The following is a 22756-nucleotide window of genomic DNA, read 5'->3' on the forward strand; positions in this document are numbered from 1 at the left end:
ATACATCATATTTAGGGCAATACCTTTGCTTTTTGCTGACATAAATCTTCCAGTTTTTGTGCTTCTTCTCTTAATGTTTTCACAATGCTGTTCTGTTCAGCTTCCATTGTGTTTACCTTAAAGAATATTATTTAATAAAGGATGTTAGTACTGAAAGTCAAGGGTGCTTCCAGTTCACATCCTTTGCTTTCAAGTCTACATTTTTTGCAATAGATGAAAACGTCCCCACAATACACTCTTAATAATTAAAAACATTCTGACTCCAGCCAACACTTTAATATTTAAAAATCTTTTAGCTTACAAACAGAACAGTTTGAAGATCTATAAGTGTATCTACTGAACATCTTGAAATTTAGATTGCAGTGTCTATTATAGTCTTTTTTCATTCCATTATCAGTTTCCTTTCCTAGCAATCCTATACTTGTTATGAACTCTGAAATATGATTAGGAATAAGAAAAGTATAGATAAACAAGGATTACTATAAGTTGCGTTACATTATACAGTATAGCTGGGTTTCCACTAGACCAGAGATAGTTAGGAACTGACCTGTACTAAGGAGCCTTCTAAGCCAATTTTTCTGTGTGTTGCATTTGCAATCTCCTCTTCAGTGTTGTTCATGAGATCCAGAAGGGGAGCCTGCCGTAATTATATAAACAAAAAATTACAAAGTTTTCCGGTGAAGTAGTCCAGTCACAGGACTCAAGAAATAAATACTTTAAATAAATCTCAAATGCATATAATATAGAAAAGATCCTCCTATAAACCAATATTCTTTCCCAAGTACTTTTACATTAGTTCATGCAGGGAGAGGTTCTGTATTATAAAGCCACAGGAACTGCCATGCTGGATCAGACCAATGGTCTACCTGGTAAACATTGTGTTCCCCATAGTAGCCAATCAGATTCCAATAGGAAGCTGATTAGCAAAATAAGATAGCATAAGCCCTTTCAACAAGTGATGTTCTAAGGTAGCATCCTTAACCTAAATGTACAGGGATTTTTAAGCCTTCATTAACATATTCCAGTCTATACATAATACTCAAACAATTTTTGTGCATAATAAATATGATATCAACTTCCTGATACTCATTGTGATAAGAAAATCAAACTTCATCTTTAAGTATTGTTAAACTATCATTTATTGAAAGAAAGCAATTATCTAAAAGAGCTTTACATGAAAAGTGAACTTATACTTACACGAATCTGAGTTGTAAACTTAAGCAGACAATTAGGTCCTGCATCGGGATTGAATTTAATTTCAAAATCAAGACCACCAGAATTCTCTGCACTTGTAGGAATTAGTTTTAATTTTCGAGCCAATTTATGGTATTCTGTCAAATCTGCTTCAATCTATAAAGAACAAACATCGTTAAGATGCATACCCTAAGCACCTTACAGCTGATGAAATCTATGAAAACCGGAACTGCTTCATAACCACAGTATTGTTTTGCATTTCTTTGTGTTTTCAAAGTTTGTCTTTTCAATGCCTATATTTAAATTTTAATATAAGGTGTTGTATCTTCCCAGCTTCTGAAAAACATTAAAATTACTCAAGACAAACTATCAAAAGTTTTTGCTCCTTTTGATTTGATGGCCCATTTAAAGTTGGCTGGTATATGGAGACAGAAAATTGCAATTCAAAAGAGTGCCTACTTTCTGAGTGAAATAGAGCCTTTCAAGAATACATATGATTTGAATTTTTGGATTGGGCCACCAAGGTATAAATATTAGCAAAGACCCTTTCGTATAATCTTGTGAATTTGGTTCACAACAGGAAATCTGGTTCATCTAGATCAGGGATGTGAAACTGCCAGCCCACGGGCCGGATGCATCATGCCGAAAGCGCGCCCACCCCATTGCCAGTAATGGAATAAAACGTGATGTTGCGAGTTTCACACCCCTGATCTAGATGGAGACTAAATGAAATCTTGCTACAGAAAGAAACAATTGTGGAGAAATATAAAAATTTAAAATTGTGTCTCAAAATAATTTAGATTAAAAGTACTGATTTAAAAATGGTTTGAGATGCAAATAAAGCTTTCATTAGGTTATTTTATAAAATATATTAGGGAACTCCAAAAAAAAGTCACAAAAAAATACAAGGTATTTTAGATGAGATAAAGAGAAAAGGTGACATAAAAAATTTCCAGAGAAGATAAATATTTTTCAGCAAATTAAAGTTTTACAATGATGGTTATAAATACTATTTATTTTGCTACTACCAGAATAAAATGTTGTTATCTAATTCAGTTTATGGGAAATAAAGCAGCAGCAGTAGTAACGTTAGTCTCCCAGATGCTAGTGTCAGATGTTCAAAACTTTTGTTTTAGCTATACATACTGCTTCTTTTCCTCTTGCATATTTTAATTCCTCATTCCACAGATGCCGCTGCTCTTCTTCCAATTCCTTGGTTAAATTATTTACTGCCTGCTTCAGCTCCTCTATTTCAGAATTCAGTTTCTCAACATCTGCAGTGGAATACTTTTGATTATCACAAATGACCACCAGATGTGCGTTTTCCTGTTTCAGTACTTCAATTTCCATGGCTAAAAGTCAAGAAAAATAAAATCTTGTTAAGAAAACAGATAAGTTTTTTTTAATGTTTAATGAAGTTGAAGCTTAATACTTATTTGGATAAAATTTCAAAATATTAAAAACTTGATCTCATAAGAAGAATCTACTAAAAGGCGTGAGAAACTTACTAGTACTAAGAAAGTTGTAATTAAATTCTCTACTTCTGCTTAGATCTTTCCCTTGAGCTGAGAAATACTCAACATTTTATAGCTAGATGCATCACAACAAAACTGCGCCCACCCCATTGCCAGCAATGGGGAAAAATTCACAATACGTCATGCAACGTCACGTGATGTCGCGAGTTTGACATGCCTGCTATAAAATAAGGTACTGATGTGTTAAGCAGTTTCTCCTTACCAACAGTTTCTTCCTCCTCTGTAATAGTCTTTGTCTTTTGACTGAGACTGCTTGAGAGAGATTCCAAACTGGCCATATAAGCCTCGTATTTTTTAACATCTGCTTGTAAAGATGATTTCAGACTCCGCAGTTGCTCTAAACGGTCCTTTTTCATACAAAAAGATGGAAATTGTAGTGTGTTAACTAAAATCAGACTTATAGAAATATCTTCCCAGACCCATGTACTCAGTTACTCACTGGTTCACTTTCTCTTTCCTTTTCACGCTTTGCAATCTCTTCATTGAGCCTTTTTTCTTTTTCTTCTAAGACTGCTAAATGTTTTTCTTGTACTTTAAACAGATCCTCTGAAAGAAAGATCAAAATAACCCTCTAATCCAGGGGTGTCAAACTGCCGGCCCATGGGCCGGATGCATCTTAGCGAAACCGCGCCCACCCCATTGCCGGCAATGGCAAAAAAGTTGCGATACGTCGTGACATATCACATGATGTTGCGAGTTTGACACCCCTGCTCTAATCACTCCAGTGCTCTACTATTAATCAGAATAAGTAATTGAGACAAAAAGTAAACACTGGGAAATAAGTTGATATTTTGTTTTACTAAATATCAGATTTAAACCATTTTTTTTTTCAAATTTTTATTAATTTTCAAATAAACAAATTCTAAATAGAAATATGGTGTACATTAATAAAAAAACATATTAAACATAACCATAAAAGAATATTTTCAGAGGTGCTCGGCAGCCCCCCCCTGCATCCACCCTCTCTTTCACCCTTCCTACCTACTTCCCTCCTCCTCTCCTCTCCTCCCCTCCTACCTACACCTCTCCTCCTCTCTTTCAACTACCCTACACATCCCACCTCCTTCCTTTCCTCATCCTTCGGATGCAGTTTGAGGGTGCTAGTCGAGCACCTCCTTTAAAAAAAAATACATTATTCTATAACATATTAATACACCAAATTTTACATATCTCTACCCCCCTGTTGCCGTTGTTAAGCAAGAATCTAACATGACTGTGACATGGGAAGAGGCATGAATCCCAGGCAAGCAGCTGGTGGGCAAGAGCTACAGGCATGTGGGTTATCTGATCGTAGGATCAAGTCTCCCTTCATTCACCAATCAACAATTTCCATCACTGTATTTTTTTCCCCTTTTTTCCTTTCTCAAAAAACTAAATGTAACATATGAACTTCGTTGATGTTCTTCCACCTAAACTATCAATCAGATAATAATTGCATCAATATAGCTCCATTATGTATCATTAGTCCATGCTCTCTCCCAACATATTATTTATTTATATCCCACCTTATGCCCAGCTCAGGGCAGCATACACAGTACTACCTTCAACAGCTTTACCACAATTACTCCTAAGTAGCCTTAGTCCATAACTTGTCACTATTCAACTAAACATTTTAACTATTTTACTATTTAAGAGACACAAAAATACTACTTAATCAAAATATTAGTTTAATCTGTATATATTAGTTCAATAACAGCATGGAGGTGGATTTATATCTCATTGCCGAATATTCATACAAAGAATTTATGATCTTTCTGCCTAGGTTTGACTTAGAAGTTAACTTAAGCCTGTGAGAAAAGGGTTAGAGCACAGCAGATAGACTAAATACCAAATGTCTATTATTTATATAATAAAATATACTGTAACTCATATTCATAGATTAAGTGAGATGATGGGGGGGAACACACAGCCAGCGTGCCTGGCTGAGGAATTCTGGGAGTTGAAGTTCACAAGTCATAAAAGGGCCAAGTTTGAAGACCCCTGCACTAGAGTTAAAACAGAAACATCCTACATTAATAGCTTGGCGAGGAAATTTTTTAAAAAGTTTGAGAAACTACAGAAAGCAAATGGTAAAAGATTCATAAGATTAATAGTAATGCCTATTTTTTTTAACATTTTACAATTTAAATTACTCACTTAATTTGGAGTCTATTTCAGCATCAAATTCTTCGAAACTGTCTCCACCCTTCATGAAATGGTCATAACATTTTATAGAGTAGTCCAAAAAAAGCTGAGGACATAATTGAAAAATAGTTTAATGTTAGGGATCTTTTAAAATATGCTAAACATTATTGCATTGCAGATTATGTGTGCTTTTTCTCTATTAAGAAAAGGTTTCACATTTCTAGATCAAAATGCTTAGTAAAAATGGTAACGTTTAACATTCATCCGGTATATTATTATTGCTGATTTCATAAGTAATATATACTAAACTCTTATCAGAATCATAATTTTATTGCCAGCAAGTAATATGCATTCCACAATGTAGGGAGAAATAGCTAAAATACCTTGTTTTGCAAAATTCCATCTTCACTTTCTCCCAAAATCTGTCCTTCATCAAATGACTGTGGGTTTTCTTTCATACAAGTAAACAACTGAGTAAGACACAATGACATAGTCACAATGAATAATGTTTCCTACTGTAATAGTAAAGCATACTTGCTATTTCCTTTCTGAACTAATCAGAATACAATTTGTGTATCCCTACCCACATATCTGAAGATTGTTGCCAGGCAGAAAGGAAACAACATTAAATCTATTAGAATTTATATTAACACAAAATATTAATTTTTAATGAAATTTATTTTGTTCTGGGTCTCATCCACTTTTGGTGAGTTCCTGGCATGGAATTCAAATGTGGCCCTTTGCCTGAAAATTACTGGTAGCAAATTTATCATTATTTGCTTGATAAAATTAATGTGGCAACAAAAGTGCAACAATAGCTCTAATGATGCATTATATATTACAAAGAATCTGTCAAAATCACAAGAACATCAAGAATTTTATTAACCCAGTTATATATTTTCAGTGTATCACTTCTATATTTATAAGATCAAAATTAGGTGAAATAGCAAATACCTATAAATGTGGCTAAATATATAATTGGTTATCTATAATACTGTAAGGTCCCAGTCCCTTACTTGAACTTGAGATATCATATCTATCTAATCAGATAACCCAAGCTGAGACTTCTTGATCAAGCAGCACTTTATTTGATCAAATTAAGCAGCTGGGTGGCAAACAATCTGGAACACTGGCAGAGTTACGGCCAGAAGTGCCATACCTTAGAAAGTTAGTAGCATTGCTTCATAAACTTTGTTAGCCAATGAAAATTAGACAACAGAGCCATTAGATCATAAGGAAGACATCAATCGTTCCTGTACACTCTTATTCCCTCCTTTAGTACATCCCATCCATGTACATATTTCCCACGTTTGCATGAGATTTCCCTGGTGCAAAAGCCGATTACAAAAAGCAAGAAAGCAACAGATAGACTAAACAATTTCACTTTGTGCCAGAACCTTTCAATACCTTATAACACTCTGTCAGCCAGACCAGAGCTGCTACAATCTGAGGCCACGTATGAGGAGCACCCACAGTATACATAGAGCTTTTCGACAAAGGAAATGGATAACTGTAAGAAAAATATGTTTTCTATATAAAAANTCAATATTATGTTGAAGTCAGGAATCATTTGTAGAGAGGACACATATATTATTATCTTTGCTGTATAAAGTGTCCGCCTTCAAACTAAGCAAAATTCTTGGCAGACATTCAGGAGTGTCTATGTAGTTTTCTTGTTAACAAATAGACCTCATTTAGCCTCAGGCAGTGAGTGAAGTTACAACAGCGATGAAAAAGTAACTTTGTGAACAGTACTCACATTTACAACCTTTGCACATTAGTCAGTTAGTAACTTGTCTATGCTGGACCAGCTCAGCCCTGTGACCTTAGTAATTGGTGCTTATGAGTGACAAGACTTTAATCAGTTTCACACCTTCAGCTTTTTTTTTTTTTTGCCCACTAAGAGGCTCAGGGCTTGGGAGCATGCTAGGCAAAAAGCTGGCACTAGCACATTTCTTTTAATGTGTATTCCCCATTGTGCCTGTTTACTTTCATGTAATCCCTGTCTCTCCAATGAATATAAACATCAATTTTCCGTTGCTAAATATCTCAGCACGGGGCTGAGCATTCCAAAGAGTGGGGGAAGTGAAGAAAAAGAGCTGTATTTGCCCTTTTACCCAATGTCCTTGTGAATCAAGTACCAGAAACCTTCGCCATTTAGGCTCACCTGGCTTCTTTGGGGTTTTATTCTTCTGATGCTGTAAAGCAAAAGAAGCTGAAATCATAAGCACAATATGATTTTCTATTTAGCTACTATATAACAACTGCATTGCCTGTCCCAATTGTGGCTGCTAAATGAGACTAACTGTAACACAAATAGTTTGACTAGTTATAATATATTGTTTAAATATTACTAAATTAAAATGAAATAAAGTTAAGAATCTTAATAAACTCTGGAAGATGATAATTTTCTAACACGTAATCAAGAAATGTATTATCCACAAAATATTTTAGTTATATTCTTTTTAATTGGTGAAATTAATTAAATGGGGAGGTACTTACCCAAGCTCTTTAAAAATTCTTGGGATTTCTTCTTCAAATTTAGAACCCAAAAGGTCACATGAAGGGCAAAAGAGTTCATAAATAAAGCTGAAAATTTTCACAAAGTCCTTAACAGAAGGAGTTTGGAGTGATTTCACAGAGACTGTTGGACCGTATCCATATGTTATAAGAAACTAGGGGGGAAAAAATTAAAAGTATTACTTGTTTGGGTCTTTATGCTAGTTTACAGAGCAATCCAGATCTCTGTATGGGCCAAATTATTGTTTAATTAGAGAACTTTGCAGATTAATCATGTATTTTAATTAACAAAGATTTACATATATTTTTGCTATAATTAAAATATATTGCTGAGATGCATTGTTTTTATGTGAAAAGTGTGATAGTTCATAGCATTTGTGATTTTAAAATGTGAAGGTAATTCATATCTTTTTAAAAACCTGGATGGCCCGTTATTTCTTGGCCCATTAGTCTATTTTGACCTTACTTTTTCCAAATTTCATTGATCAGCAGCCACAGTTTATTCTGATTAAAGAGAGATTTAATTAGTTAAACTAAACAAGTGCTGCATACATCACAAAGTTGACGGATACATTGCTGAATGAATGCTTTGTCATGAAGTGGTCTAGGCTCTTTGATTTTCTCCATGGTTCCAAATGCACCATATTGGCTGTTCCGTAAGCTCCCAGAGCCACTAGTCCTTAAATTGAAACCAGAAAATATGCAACCAGGTTAACTATGGCATTATTCATTTTATCTCTACAAAACTATTTAAATATAGAAAATACAATTTGTAATAACAAATGAGACTTAATAGAATGGCAATGTCATTTGAAAGTCTTCCAGCTCTTCTATTGAGAATATAAGACAGAATAATACAAATTTTATTGATTTGAAAGCTATAGCAGACTTTACGTGATATGTTAAAGTTCCACTCCAAAAATGGCCAGGGCACATTTTTGGAGTAGAGTCCTGTCAATTCTCGAAAGCTCCAGGAACTACAAAAGGGATATTAGCACAAATTCTAATACTTTTTTTCACTCCTGATGCAAGGCTTTCCTGCACTTAAAACTACCCAAGTCCTTGATGCTTTTTCTTGTCCTTTATTCTAGTGGAAGTGATACTGAAACATTGTAATATTCAAGTTAATCCTACCAAGTGAAATGCTAATTACCTTTTGCCAAAAAAACTAGTTTTCCTTTCTGATGTCCCTGGTGCATGCTTTCCCACACTCTGCTTTCCAAAAGTAGTCCTTCTCTCTTGCCTTGAAAAGAAAATATTATTGAATTGTACAAATTATTAAAAACCACCAAAACTGAAATCATCTTCATATGCCATCCAATAAAGTTATCTGTTGTTTAATTTTTGTTTTTAATGTGGTCTATTCCTTAATATGTATGTACTTTCTACTATAGTTTACTGCATGAGTAAATTAAAGAACAGATCATACTTTAATCCTAGCTTACACAAAATAGTGAATTTATCTAATTAACCATTTTTTTACATAGAATACATATGTATATGCCTTTAAGAGTAACAAGAATAAAACACAAGTGGCATTAATATTTTCAGCAAGCATGCTTTGGAAATTTAAGCCAAATAAATGAATGTCACCTCAACTAAAGGAATCTGACTGTCTTACGTTTGGGGTGTATGAAGTCCCGTCTTATTAGTATCCTGCACCCTCAGTGGCTGGATGGATTGCCGGCAACTGATTCGACTAGTACTTGAACTACGCCTCATTGTTGTAGAGAAAACTGTAATACAGAAGAACGCTGCAGTGTTTCGGTAAACTTGTAAACCTGTAGAAGGGAAAGCAGAAATGGCTCTGTCCAGGGCAGCAGAAAGGATTGGAATGGATGGGTGGCAAAGCCTCTGCTGATAATAAACTGGAAAGAATTCAGCAGAGAAAAGCCCTTGGCTACAAAGCAAACTCACTCCCAGTCTTGCACCCACCAAAAGGAAATTTTTGAAAATTGAGAAGTGAAATGGCCTCAAACCTCTTGCTCACTGGAAGAAAAAGAGCAGGGTGCATTTGCTGAATATTTTTTCTCTCTCTCTTTCCGTTCCTGAATAGAACAAAACCTGGAGGATCCAATCTGGGTCGGTCGCTGGGACTAGAGGTTTAGTCTCCCGAGCTTTTGGACTCATGATGGAGCCCATCCTCGGGGAACTTCTCTCTCACCAGAATGTGTGTAACTAAAGAAGAGGATTAAACCTTTGGCCATGGTGACCGAACCAGATTGGATCCTGCAACGTTATTTTGAGACACGTATATTTGCCTTCATTCGTCAGAACAACGCCTCCCAAAAAGGGGTTTCTGGCTTCACTCCTCCTATTTATTCGGCGGTACACGGACGCAAACACTTGCAAAGAAGAACGAATTAGAATATGTAATATAAAATTAATTTTTCCTTTGGCGTCAGAAAAGAATGGGGATTTTCCTCTTCTGAAAGGAAAGTTGTGACGGCGGCTTTAATTTTCCTCCAAGAAAAAGCGGAGGAGCGCTACCGACTGGTGAAGCTTAAACCAGCTGTCAACTGCGCCTTGGTTTCTCAAGGAGAGCTTTTATATTACCAACCGTTAAAGCCTTTTCTCCCAATCCGGCCAAGCTGGGAAAGAAAGGGCAGCGGCCGACCTCAGTCAGATACTAGTAACCTATTCATCGGTAGCAGCATTGCTCCCTTGGAAACCTCCCCTGCTGCATCGCCACTCACCGCTCTTTCTTGCTCTGTCACCGCCCGTTTCTCACTTGCTTTCAAATTTACCCGCCTATCGCAACATCCGTTTGCGTTAGCGTCCATTGACTTTAAAAAAAAAACAAACCCAGGAAAGTAACGTCATTTCCTTCAGAAACAGGAAGTTGTCTCAGGATAAAATTGCTCAAGCGGAATAATCGCGTTTCTTCTCTATGGTTATCTCCGGCGTTCTACCAAAGCTGCTCGCTGTAGCTGTGAGTTACAGGCGGGAAGGTGGTTTCTCCCTTGGGAGCGAAGTACGGTCTTCCCCGTGGGAGTAAGGGGAGTAGGTCCAGCTGGCATGCTTACAGACTGATGTTTGTCCTTTATGGGCTCTGTGAGCGCGGCTATTCGAGTCCGAGACGGAGCAGAAGACTTGGCTCAAGGGCTACTTCGCGATCTCCTTACCGCGATCGAAAATGCTGTGGTTTACTCAGAAATAAACTCCGTAGAATTCTGCAAGATTTACTAAGTTATAACTATAATTTAGGGCAAGACTGCAAGAAAGAACCCAGCTCAAATTTAATCTCCCCCTAGGACTTCGCTAAATAGTTGTAGGAAACCAGTGTAGTGCAAGAGGGATAGTAACTTGACGGATATATCTAGTTATGGCTCTTCCAGAATTGTAACAAGATAGGTATCTATCTAAAGTTCTCTCAGCTATACTAATCTAAATGTTATAATTATCCATATTTTTAAACAAAACTAACTTTTGTTTGCTCAAATGTTTTGATGTGTTCAGACCTATGGTCTTACTGATGGGCAATTTATGTTTTTAATTTGAACCTTAGCCTAACATTCAGCTACAGGAACAGTGAATGATGTATGACACAGTATAGGATCTCGTATATGAATAATTTTCCCCTGAAAATTATCTCAAGTATCTGTTCTTTGAATATCATTATTGCTATTTTTCCTTTTTGTTATGCAAAATATTGGATACAGAATATAGGAAAATATCTTCCCATTGGCTATAAGAATAGTCTTAATGAAGTGCTAATTTTTTAAAGCAATGGCATCTTTTTTTTCAGAGTCACATGGATGCTTGAAAATGATTGGTCTCTTGAACAGAAGAGAAATGCTGTGCTCATAGAAAGTCCTAGTTTCACAGGATTGAATTAAAATACTTGACATTTGGGTAAACTAATGGTTAATGCAACACTTCTCTAAAGATTTACTTTTCTGTTTCTCCCCACCCCCCAAGGAATACAGTTTTTAATCATTTGGAAGAAGAATGCCTTGGAAAGCAGACAATGTCAATTGTATGTTATCTGCCAGCTGGCTGGATGCTAGATCACCTCTCTTTCATAAATAAATCTGGATACAATTTTTGCCATTCTCTTGAGCAGTCAGCTCAGGATTGTTTTGACAATATTGTTATTCCTGCTTCCTCAGATACAAATCTGATTCACATAAAATCATGTACAAAAAAATTTATTCCTGAATTTAGAAACTCAGGAGAAAAATCTAATCAGATGGTAAAGAGGACATACTTATTTCGAGAAGATTTTTTTAATGTACTTAAGCCCCATATTCCTGCAAGCTTCCAGACGGAAAAGCATAGTGGGACTAATCTAGAAACTAGTAAATCTGAACAGCAGAAAAATGACGACAACAAATCTGTTATTACAGTTAAAGCTAAAAAGGTAGAGTATAAAGATATGTTTCTTACATATTTACATACATTTTCATATGTAAATAGCATAAAATGAAATCCCTGGTTTATTATAAAAATACTTATAGATTGTTACTTTTGCAGTCCAAAAATGTCCTTTGTAGATTATTAGTAATTAGCACTATATAATTTTACCTGCTTTCAGCATTTAATAAAACTCTAATAAATGAAATCAAGTACACCTAATTTTAGCATGTGCTAGTAAAATTTTATTAGTGAATTTATAGATAACAATGGTCCTGTTCTAGAAGACCATATTAGTAGTTCACTGAGTAATATAGTAATAATATGTGTCTTACACTCATGCTATCATATGTATTTACAGTCCCTGAGTTGTAATCTTAGAAGGAATTGTTTAATGCTGGTTTCCTTACGTGGCATTTTCTCTTTCAAAAAGCCACATGGCTGTTGTAGTTTCTGTGTCACATACAATGACACGTTAGATAATAAAAGTGAGGGACATTTTCCCATCAGTCGTCTGGAAATGCTATATTTTTCTTACAGTCAATAGTTTAGAATGAAACGGATACTGCAAAAAACAACAACAACCATAGTTTTTTCTTTCCAAAAACCTAACTATCTAGACAATTTCTATAGTTCATTTATGTTGGGTCACCGACATTTGGTGCTCCCTGGATATACTGTATTACTGCTGTAATTTTCATGAAAATGTAGCACTGGCATTTCTGGATGGGATCAGGGTATGGAACACTAGCTGGATAACACCACTTCCCCCAGTATCCCAATTTCCATTATCTCCAGCCAGCACGGGCTTTGGATAAGAGAATTGTTTGTGAGGTCATCTGGAGCTCATCTCATATTGGAGAAGAGTATTGTAGGTAATTAGTGTTACATGTAGTTCTTAGTTAACAATGGTAATTGGGACCGAACTTTCCATTGCTAACTGATGCAAATGTGATGTCATGTGACTGCATTGCTTAGTAATGGCAATCCTGGCAGCTGAACTTCTCTTGTGCTCCACCTTTGGAAGAAGACCCTCCAGGGCCTTCTTTTTCGAAAGAAGCTTGGTGGGTGAAAGAAGGACTTAATTAGAGCACATACCTGCAAATCAAAACCAGGATTTCCCTGAAATTAACATTTCCCAAAGAACTGGAAAAGTGGAGATAAATACCACAAAGGAAATTCCCAAGTATCTACATCCCACTAGAACTTATAGTTGGTGAATTGTGGGATTCTGAGAAGCATTGCCACCATTGAGTCCAACCAATTAGGTTGCAAGTTGTGAATCTATAAGATTCTGCTATTTACTAACATACACATTTAGTTGTCTTTGTGAAGTTTAAGGGATGTTAGTTCATCACAAAATACATCTTTTCCTTATATACAGAATGTAGTTAATGTAGCTAAACATTTGAATGGTAGTATTGCTAACATGCCCATTTTCAACTTTAGAAACGGAAAAGAAGCAGTGAACTTAATCATGGTGAAAGTGATATCTTAGATTATCATTTAAAGGTAAGTTTGAAGACTAATAATGGGACAGTACCATTTATTTTTGTGACATACATATGCTCATCTTATTGTATGTTGAAATAAAAGTCAAATTCACACTTCATGTTTAGGTATAATGTGGTTTATTTATTTATCAGATTTTTATTCCACCTTTCTTTATAAGTAATTCAAGGCAGTAAATATACCTAATATTCCTTCCTGCTATTTTCCCCACAACAACAATCCCATGAGGTGAATTGGGCTAAGAGTGGCTAAGACTGATCCAAAGTTACTCAGTCAGCTTTCATGTCCAAAGCAGGACTTGAATTCGCGTCTTCTGATTTCTACACCAGCTCCTTAACCACTACACCAAATTGGCTCCAGTCATGACTGAATACATTGTATGAATCCACCCTTGCTTAGTGCAAACTATTCTAAAATCATATTGCATTTGGGGGGGGGGGAGTTGTTTTAATTGCAATTTCTACTATAAAACACACTTTTTGCTATTCTAAAATTAATAAGTATATATTGGTAAATATTAGACATCTGTGAAAAAAGTCTATAAAGGTGCCTACAGTGAACAGATTGGTATTTCAGCCATATTTTAGTGTGGAAAATTCACTCTACAGATAATCCTTGACTTACAACAGTTGATTTAGTGACCATTTGAAGTTACAACAGCCCTGAAAAAAAAGACTTATGACTGTTTTGCACACTTACGACCATTGCAGCCTCTTAATGTTCATATGATCAAAATTCAGATGCTGGGCAACTGGTTCATATTTATGATGGTTGCAGTGTCCGAGGTTCATGTGATCACCTTTTGTGACCTTCTGACAAGCAAAATCAATAGGAAAGCCAGATTAACTTAACAACCATGTTACTAAGCAACTGCAATGATTCACTTAACAGCTGTGGCAAGAAAGTTGTAAAATGGGGCTGAATTCACTTAACAAATGAGCAACAGAAATTTTGGGCTCAATTGTGGTCATAAGTTGAGGACTACCTATAAATAGTATTTTAAAAAGTAGGAAAGATACTGCAAGTCAACTATTTTGAAATGGCATATTCAGAATGCTTTGTAAAATGAAGTAAATTAAAAGTTTGCAATGATATATTTAGATAAAATATTACAGTAGCAAGACATTATACTACCAACAGTGGTCTGTATGAGCAGGATCATGGTTTCCCAAATTGTAACATGAATGTTGGATTATCAGAAAAGTTAAAGAAAAAAACTGGATGCCTTTGAATTGTGCTGCTAGAAAAAAATGTTGAGAATACTCTGGGTTATAGGGAGAACAAACAATATTAGATGAAGTAAAACTAGACTTCACTGGGAGCATTAATAATGAAGCTAAAGCTTAAATATTTGGGGCACAAAATATGAAGGTGAGTTATTGAAGAAGACACTGTTGCTTGGAAAAATGGAAGGCAATTGAAAAAGAGGCCAACATAAAAATGTGGCTAGATACTCTGATGACAAACAAAAGAACTGATAGATGAGGATGCAAAATCTCAGAAGTCACTGAATGATTAAAAAATAATAGCAAACCCAGTGAAAAAGAGCTAGTATGAAATTTTCTTAAATAAAATTTTCTTAAGTTCTTTCATGAACTGTAGTGTATACATAGTCTATTTATTGTGACTAAGGCTATTTCCCCATTATTGACTTTTAATGTCTTGACAGCCTCATCCAGTCATTGCTGAAGCCTATTCTATTTACTAGTGTTTTAGCTTAATAGTGGTTAAATGACTCTAGAATATTCTATAAGAAATGACTTAAGAGATTATGCATGGGCCAGAGTATGCTGTACTTTTAACTACAGTCAGTCATGTGGGCAATAACTGATTTCAAATGCTAGAAAAACCAGAAGTTGTTGTTGCACATCAGTGGCAAATGCAGCTTTAGAACAGTAGGGAATTATTTGCTTCTGTCAAATCATGAAGTCATGATATTGTTAACCACAACTAAAATAATATATCCTGAGTAACATACATGCTGGGTCATAATGTGTTTTGTTTGGGGTCATTGAGCATTATTAAAAAAAACGTTTTTATAGCTTAGATTATGAATTAACTAAGAACAGACTTACATAATGTCCTAAGTCATAAGGTACTTAGCATGATTTTTTTTGCTAATCTTATTTATAAACCATGCATTTATTACATAACAATATGTGAATCTCTTATTTACTCAACAGTCTGGCTAAGCCATGGCTAAGTGTGATGTATGCATGTAGTTTGGCTTCTTGTATAAAGAAAGACATTCTTGTTATGTGCATGTTAGGCCTTTTGATGGTGGTAGTTGTTAATTGATCTTGTGTATTCCTAAATACAGTGAATATTTTAAAATAGTTTAGTTTCATTTTCAAATTGCAAATTAAGTAGTGATGAATCTGTAGGCCTCAAGGTTAGTAAAAGATTGCTATAAATTTATAATAGTCCTATCTCTATTGTAATGATTCTGTTTGCAAATATGTCCATGTGAAGAATTCTCCATTCAAACACCAAGAAATAATTTTAAGATGAACAAATCTAAAATCATTTTATAACTGTTTAATGTTTACCTTGTGCAGTCATTATTTCATATGAACTTCTTAGTAAATTACAGTTGACAAATCTACATGTTTCAAGCAATTTTCCTTTATCTTTTATTGCTGTACACAGATCAGTGGCATAATTCTGGATGGGAGTAGATGGTTAATCCAGGAGGCACGCAGAAATGGTTTCCTTCAGCCTAATCCTACAGACCAGTTTTATGTCAAGACATCTGACAGAGGACACAATAATTGCAGTTTGGCTGAGCTATGCGAGATGGCCAAGTGTTTCGTTCCTATGAAAGAAAAAGAACAAAAATGTGTAATAGACAAGGAAACCTCTGACCCAGAACAAGTTCAATTAATCTGTGTTACTGAAAATAATACAAACAATGCAAAGATGTTAACATTAATGGGACAGAACTACTTATTTCCCCCCAGAAGTTCATTTCTTTTATCAGATTTTTCATGTATGCAGCCACTTTTGAATTGTAAGTACATATCTTAGTAAAATTGCTCACCTGTTTAGCGATCCCTAAATATTTTGCCATAGCAGTTCTGTGTATATTTTAATAAAGGACGAATTGAAAGACCTGATTATCCATTTGAACAATTTTATGGTACATGTGAAGCTGTTATAATTGTTTGCGATATGAAACTGAGTCATTAGTTAAATACAGCTTTTACATATAAGAGCAATATGGTTGACATAAACTTATAAGGGCAGACTTCTTTATATATTTTTATGTAGGGAAAGATCATACTTTCACTTCCTTTGAAAGACGTAAATATTAGGGGCTTAAAATATGGGAAGTACTTTTATAATTTCAAAGAATATTTCTTTTTTTTTTCAGATAAAAAGAAGTATGGCATAATTGTTATAGACCCACCATGGGAGAACAAGTCTGTTAAAAGAAGCAATCGGTATGATTCCTATAAATGTATATTTTTATATAAATTAAGTATATAACTTTTAATACCATGCCGTCTTGCATGTTAAGGTTTTAGTGCTACAACAAAAGTAATTTGCAAAAGGGTATCTGAATAAAATATATGCTTGATATAAAAATTGATTAACTGTGTTCTAGCAAGCTTTTTATGATTGAGATTATTAAATGTAAGGATGTAATGGTTAGTATTTATTAATTTATTAATTTAATTTATTAATACAATTCTATTAAATTGTAAAATTAATTAGATTGCTGTATAGCCTAGCATTTCTATATCCATGATAGTTAATTTTATGCTTTTGGCAAGCCTGCAGAATATGAATATAAGTCTCTTGTTGCTTATCCACAGTAGCTGTCATTCAGAAGACTACAGTCTCATATGGCAGGAAGTACATAATCATCAGGATTGTCAGCCATTAATAGTTTTATTTTATCAGAATTTTCATAATCCCACTTTAAAATTCTGTAATCTGGTGACCGATAGCCACTCTTTAGTAGTGAATTTCATACTTGAACAAGATGCTGCTTCCAAAACACCACATAAATAGAATAAATTACAGTTATTGCACCTCCAACTATTAATCTAACATTCAGAAATGCAGCAAAATATTTCATTAAAAGCTCATTTTGCTTCAGAAGTTTTTTCTTCTCCAATATGTATCTGCTTTTTGAGGTGAAAATGGATTGTAATTAGATTGCTGCATTCAGTAGATCCAAATGTAAAAGTAAAGCTTTTCACCACTGGATGTCACTCTTGAATCAAATTTAATCTAGTTAGATATTAAATTAGACAAAGTTTGTAAAAGTGTCAGACAATTTCAAACATCTTTTCTTGATTTGGACGAGCTCTAAATTTTCTCAATGTATCCACATTTAGGTATGGTTTCTTGTCTCACTGGCAAATCAAAGAAATTCCTGTTCCAGCATTGGCAGCTCCAAATTGTCTTGTGGTCACATGGGTGACCAACAGACAGAAGCATTTACAGTTTGTAAAGAATGAACTTTATCCTCACTGGTCTATACATGGTGCTGTTGAATGGTTTTGGGTAAAAGTAAGTTTGCTGGGTTTTTCCTCCTATTTAATATTTGCTTATGGTAATTCCAGTACTAATTTTAGTGGTACATTTTAAATGCGTTTTACCTTATTATTTATTTATTTTTCTTAATTTATAAGTGACAGGTTGGGATAATCAAAAACTCACACACCTCAGTTCTGACTTACATACCATATTTCTATTTTTATTACAGTTAAAATTAAAAATTAAAGAATAAATGAGAACATTGTCAGCTTAGAAATGTGCGATCAATGCCAGAGCAAAGCTTAAACTGTTTTTAGTTTTTCTACTAGAAATTTTAGAGTAGGTTTGTTCGTTTGTAATTCCTCAATCCATCTTTCTGCTCTGGTGATCACTTAAGAACAACTATATGAAAAGTAAACAAACATTAATAATAAACTCACAAAACAAAGGCACCTTCTAAGGGAGTGTAGTCTATAGCTGGAGATCAAAGGTGTCCATTCTCATGTATCAGAATGATGAGTTTCTGATAGTGGTTGCCTCTTAGAAAGGGCCTCTTCTACCAGTGTTAAAAGGTGGACAAAGTCTAAATGGAAGATGATATTTTATAGATAGTCAACCCCTGTAGACTAGCTAATGGTATGCCATTAGCAAGCAATGCAGAATGTATAGATTCATACATTCCCTGTACTTTGCTTTGGTTGGCAGCTTAGCTGCCACATTTTACACCAGCCACAACGTCTGGACATTTTCCAAGGGTAGCTTCCTGCAGAGCACAGTCGATAACCATTGTCAGGCTCAGAAAGTCCTGCAGATGGCGGGCTAGATATAAGTACACAAAGGTGAAACATAGCTTAGGATGAAGGAGTTCTTCAGAGGGAATGCACCTCTACCCAAAACAAGCTGAATTTCAATTTCCAAATCTATTTTCCTCTTTGCTAACAGCACTGTTATCTTGTCTAAAGTAATTTAGATGTTACTTCTCATCTGCCCATTATTAAATATACTTGAACATTTTAAATAATGTTCAAGTATATCAATTGCTTCCTTGGTGTATGTGGGATTCGTTGTCTAGTTTGGAATAAACAATCACCAGCCAAATCTTCCAGAGAAAACAACAATATTTTTATTTTTACTACTTTGCAAAGAGGGTGTATCACATACTCCTGGGTACAGTGGACACATCTTAAATCATCAGTTTAATTTCTTTATATTCCCTATTGCCGTTGCAAATTTACCTCCCACCTTTTCCTCTTTGGCTGAGTACTCAGGCCGTCACAACCTATCCAAAGTGCCTAAAGTGAATACAGTATTCCCCACCTTGATTATATCTCCCATTCCTCCCAATCTATCACCCCCTGCCCTTATTTACAAATTACCTTTTATGGCTATTAGTTCCTAGGGGTTGTCTTTGAAGTAACTATCATATCAGCAGATTCTTGTTAAAGCTGGCTTTGAACGTAACAGGGGCCTCTGGTCCTAGCTCCTACGTATAGTTTCCATACTCAAGCAAAATTCAAGATTAGAAAAATATGCAATGTATTCTAAAGACTAGCTGTACAGTTTCTGTAAAAACAATACCTTTTCCCCACAGTGTAGTATAGTAAGGGGCTGATGATACTCATTTAAAACTTTCAAATGACCTTCTGCAGCAGTTTTTTTGTAGATACCACATAGCATAAGGAAAGGATTGAACCCTATGGGACACCATAGATCAGGCATGTCAAACTTGTGACGTCGCGCGACGTAACGGAGCTTTTTTGCCATTGCCGGCAATGGGGTGGGCGCGGCTCCGGTATGATGAAACCGGCCTGCGGGCTGGCAGTTTGACACCCCTGCCATAGATCAGCAAGACATTTATAAGCTAAGGAGAATAGGACAAGAAAATCTTGCTGATGATGTTACCTAGTTTGGTTCAGAAATTATATTGAAACAAGCTTAGAGAACAAACCACAGCCAAAATCTAAAACCCGAGCTACAGGTATTTTCTATTATTTCATAGATCAATAATCTAGCCCTACCTTCTGGTTATGACAAAAGATCTTCCAGGCTGAATGGCTTCATGAATGCTTTAGTAATATGTGCAAAACACATGGCATTGATGAGCACCTGAACACTGAAAATGTGCTGTTACCAGTCATGAGCAGTCATGAAAATACCTAGCTTGGAAAGCTCAGAGGAGACTCGTCCTGCAGTAGTTCTGTAGGCTGTATACAATTTGAGGCCACTTAAATTCTTGGTTGAGACTAATTGGCTTACATTTTTGCTTTGGTGAACTGAATCACATTGTTTCCAAGGTGCAAAATAAATCTAAGCTGTTTCACAAAGGACTATTCTCTCTACTGTTCCAGCCACTCAAATACAAAAGGTTATGCTCAGAATTAGCAGATAGGGGATGAAGCATTGGGATAAGTGAGTTGAAATTTCTGCAGCCCATGTACTTTCTCCTGCCCGCTTTCCAGTCTTATTCTGGTGTACACTATAGAGTCGCCTGGTGAACAAAGCTGGGAAAGATAAATTGCTTCAATTTCTGTCAGCCAAGGGTCTGTGATTCACATGTTGTCAATAGATGCTTTTCCAGCAATTGATCTAACATTAAGGAATAGGATTTTTAAATTGGAGGAGCTGTTATCACCATATTGTTGATTTTCTTAGAAAAGTTATAAATGGAAAGGAAAGGGAACGATGCCATTTTCCTGTGGTGATCAGATTGCAGCCCTTAAGCATAAATTGCCCCGATCAATGATTGTAGCAGTGTTCAGTGTTCCAATTTTGCTTTTACGTATACAGCAATCCCCTATTTAATAGCTTCCCTTATATACTTGAACCTCAATATTCCTCAACTTTAACACTTATTTTGTTCTTAAGTAATGCTGACACAGTTAGGTCAAGTTTAATCTTAATTTATAACTCAGTGTTAAATGGATAATTTGTAGCATTTAGCCTCAGTGAGGGATATATAAAACACAAGAATTGATTTTGTTTGACCAGATTTGGGTAGCTCTTGACTCCTGATCTGGAGAAATGTATGGATTTGTATTTTTTTATTTGTAGTCATGTTAGAAGTAATTATATATATGGATATAGTGCTCGACTAATATAGAAAACAGTCACTGTTTTCTGTATTAAAAACAAATTTGTGTAAAACACACAAAAAATAGCTTGTGCCGCTTGTTTCCACTTGCTACATTTGTTCAAATTTCTCTGTTTCAGATTACAAAGTCTGGGGAATTTGTGATTCCATTAGATTCTCTTCACAAAAAGCCATATGAAATTCTTGTACTGGGTAGAGTCCAGGGAAATACAGATGTACCATTAAGGTAGGGACATTGATTTTGTTATATTATTTATGTGCAGTATTATTGAGTAGCATTTAGTTAGAAATGCTTAGTTGAGTTTTGCAAACAAGTTTAAAGTAATGAGTGCGGTTTCTTAATACAAGATCTCTGATTAGTTTTCTCTTTCCCATGATGGTACAAAACTATTTTTTTCAAGAAATGCTTTAAAGTACCTTCAGTGAATATCCAATTATTATTAAATTTGGGGGGGGGAGGATATAATTATAGAGCCAATAGATGCATGTGATGACCTAGGGCACGGCACAGAGGCAACACAGTCAGCTGGCAGTTCAAACTGCCCCTTTATTGCTCCAAATGTTCCCCAAATGCTCCCACGTTCTGAGCTGGCGGCCCAGAGGGGAGAGCAGCTTCCAAATTACTACATGTGCCCGCGCATGCACGCAGGCAAACGGGCCCACGCCCACTGGTGCAGTACTAGTGGCCGCGTTCGTGCTTGCAGCATGCGCTGGTGCCATGCACATGCATGAACGGCTGCGCACCCCCGTAGCAGCTAGCGCCCGTTTGCGCATGTGCAAATGGGCCACACACACACCTGCACTTGCGTTCCTGTTTGCGCATGGGCGCTAGCGCAAGTGGGGAATGCATGCCCATGCGTGCGCACCTTGGCCAGCCATTTCTGTAGCCTGCTGGCCAAGAGCCTGTGGCCCTGTACCGGGCCGTGGCCCATAGATTGGGGACCCCTGAGGTAGGTGTTTTCTATGCCTCCTTCATCTACTTAGAGTAAAGTTTTAGTTAAGTCTTATATATGCCATCTTGTGTTAGCCCTAGAAAAGGTATTGGTTGTTGCTGCCAAATGGATCATTTGTGCCCTGGAATTACATATTTATCTGGTATTATAAAGCCAGGCAATATTTATATTTGAAATATATATTAGTTGTATTCTGTCTTCTTCCTGTAGTTTTACTTTTGTTTTACAGAAACTTAAAAAATTTCATAAGCTGCCCTTTAGCTTTCAGAAAAAGAAATACTCTCAACAATTAGATATTAGCTTCATTATGGCTTCCAGTATGAGAGTAGTTTCTTTTTTTTATCATTCTTATTATTTTGTTTAGGAAGAGAAGCATCAATGAACATACAAATCTTTCCCAGATACTTTTATTTATTTATTTGTATAAATCGCTTAAGGTTTTCTTTTTATATTTTCTTGTTATAAATATATATAAACAGGCTTTCAGAAGATGAAAAGTTTTCTGCAATTCCTGATCAGAAATTAATTGTTAGTGTACCTTGTACTCTTCATTCACATAAGCCTCCTCTTTCAGGTAAGTTCCAGAAATAGATTTTTATATTTTCAATTTGTCTGGCTAGTTAATTGCTTAGTATTCTTACCTATTTGTATTGATGATTTTGGACGATCATTAATATGACATGGAAGTTTTCAGGAAATTACAGAGAGCTTGTGAATTTTCATTAGGAGCTCAACTGTGAATGTCAGTTTGCCTATCAGTTGGTTCAGTTTTAACTGGACATGCTAATATATAATTTTACTACCTTAGACTTAATAGTCATTATTGCAACTGTTAAAGTAAGCTGATCTTTAAAAGATTATAACATAGCAAAATTTATTCAGAGGATTTCCTGGGAATTGATTTTGGGCTAATTGTTCTATTTGTAGATATAGCCTTGATACCTTGCTAGCAAAATATGGGGAAGAAAAACAAACTAATGGCA

General features: G+C 35.5%; 2 protein-coding genes across 2 annotated transcripts in view; one reads left to right on the plus strand and one right to left on the minus strand.

Annotated features, from left to right (window-relative positions):
• Nucleotides 1–10085, minus strand: part of NDC80 (NDC80 kinetochore complex component) — a 14865-nt gene extending 4780 nt beyond the window's left edge. Inside the window, exons 1-14 of the mRNA XM_015813466.1 lie at nt 10070–10085; nt 8995–9154; nt 8527–8616; nt 7926–8052; nt 7356–7528; nt 6261–6363; nt 5237–5323; nt 4866–4959; nt 3169–3275; nt 2932–3076; nt 2341–2546; nt 1198–1350; nt 548–637; nt 24–116 (exon numbers count right to left, since the gene is read on the minus strand). Coding sequence (XP_015668952.1) covers nt 24–116; nt 548–637; nt 1198–1350; nt 2341–2546; nt 2932–3076; nt 3169–3275; nt 4866–4959; nt 5237–5323; nt 6261–6363; nt 7356–7528; nt 7926–8052; nt 8527–8616; nt 8995–9095 — 1569 coding nt within the window. The 5' untranslated portion in view covers nt 9096–9154; nt 10070–10085. The remainder of the gene's footprint in view (nt 1–23; nt 117–547; nt 638–1197; nt 1351–2340; nt 2547–2931; nt 3077–3168; nt 3276–4865; nt 4960–5236; nt 5324–6260; nt 6364–7355; nt 7529–7925; nt 8053–8526; nt 8617–8994; nt 9155–10069) is intronic.
• A 226-nt stretch (nt 10086–10311) lies between these two features.
• The window catches only part of METTL4 (methyltransferase like 4), a 21417-nt gene continuing 8972 nt past the window's right edge, over nt 10312–22756 (plus strand). Inside the window, exons 1-8 of the mRNA XM_015813467.1 lie at nt 10312–10347; nt 11295–11736; nt 13179–13241; nt 15891–16251; nt 16615–16684; nt 17588–17762; nt 20940–21046; nt 22253–22347. Coding sequence (XP_015668953.1) covers nt 11344–11736; nt 13179–13241; nt 15891–16251; nt 16615–16684; nt 17588–17762; nt 20940–21046; nt 22253–22347 — 1264 coding nt within the window. The 5' untranslated portion in view covers nt 10312–10347; nt 11295–11343. The remainder of the gene's footprint in view (nt 10348–11294; nt 11737–13178; nt 13242–15890; nt 16252–16614; nt 16685–17587; nt 17763–20939; nt 21047–22252; nt 22348–22756) is intronic.

Source organism: Protobothrops mucrosquamatus, unplaced genomic scaffold (genome assembly GCF_001527695.2).
Source record: "Protobothrops mucrosquamatus isolate PMUCROS unplaced genomic scaffold, P.Mucros_1.0 scaffold158, whole genome shotgun sequence".
Taxonomy (NCBI): domain Eukaryota; kingdom Metazoa; phylum Chordata; class Lepidosauria; order Squamata; family Viperidae; genus Protobothrops; species Protobothrops mucrosquamatus.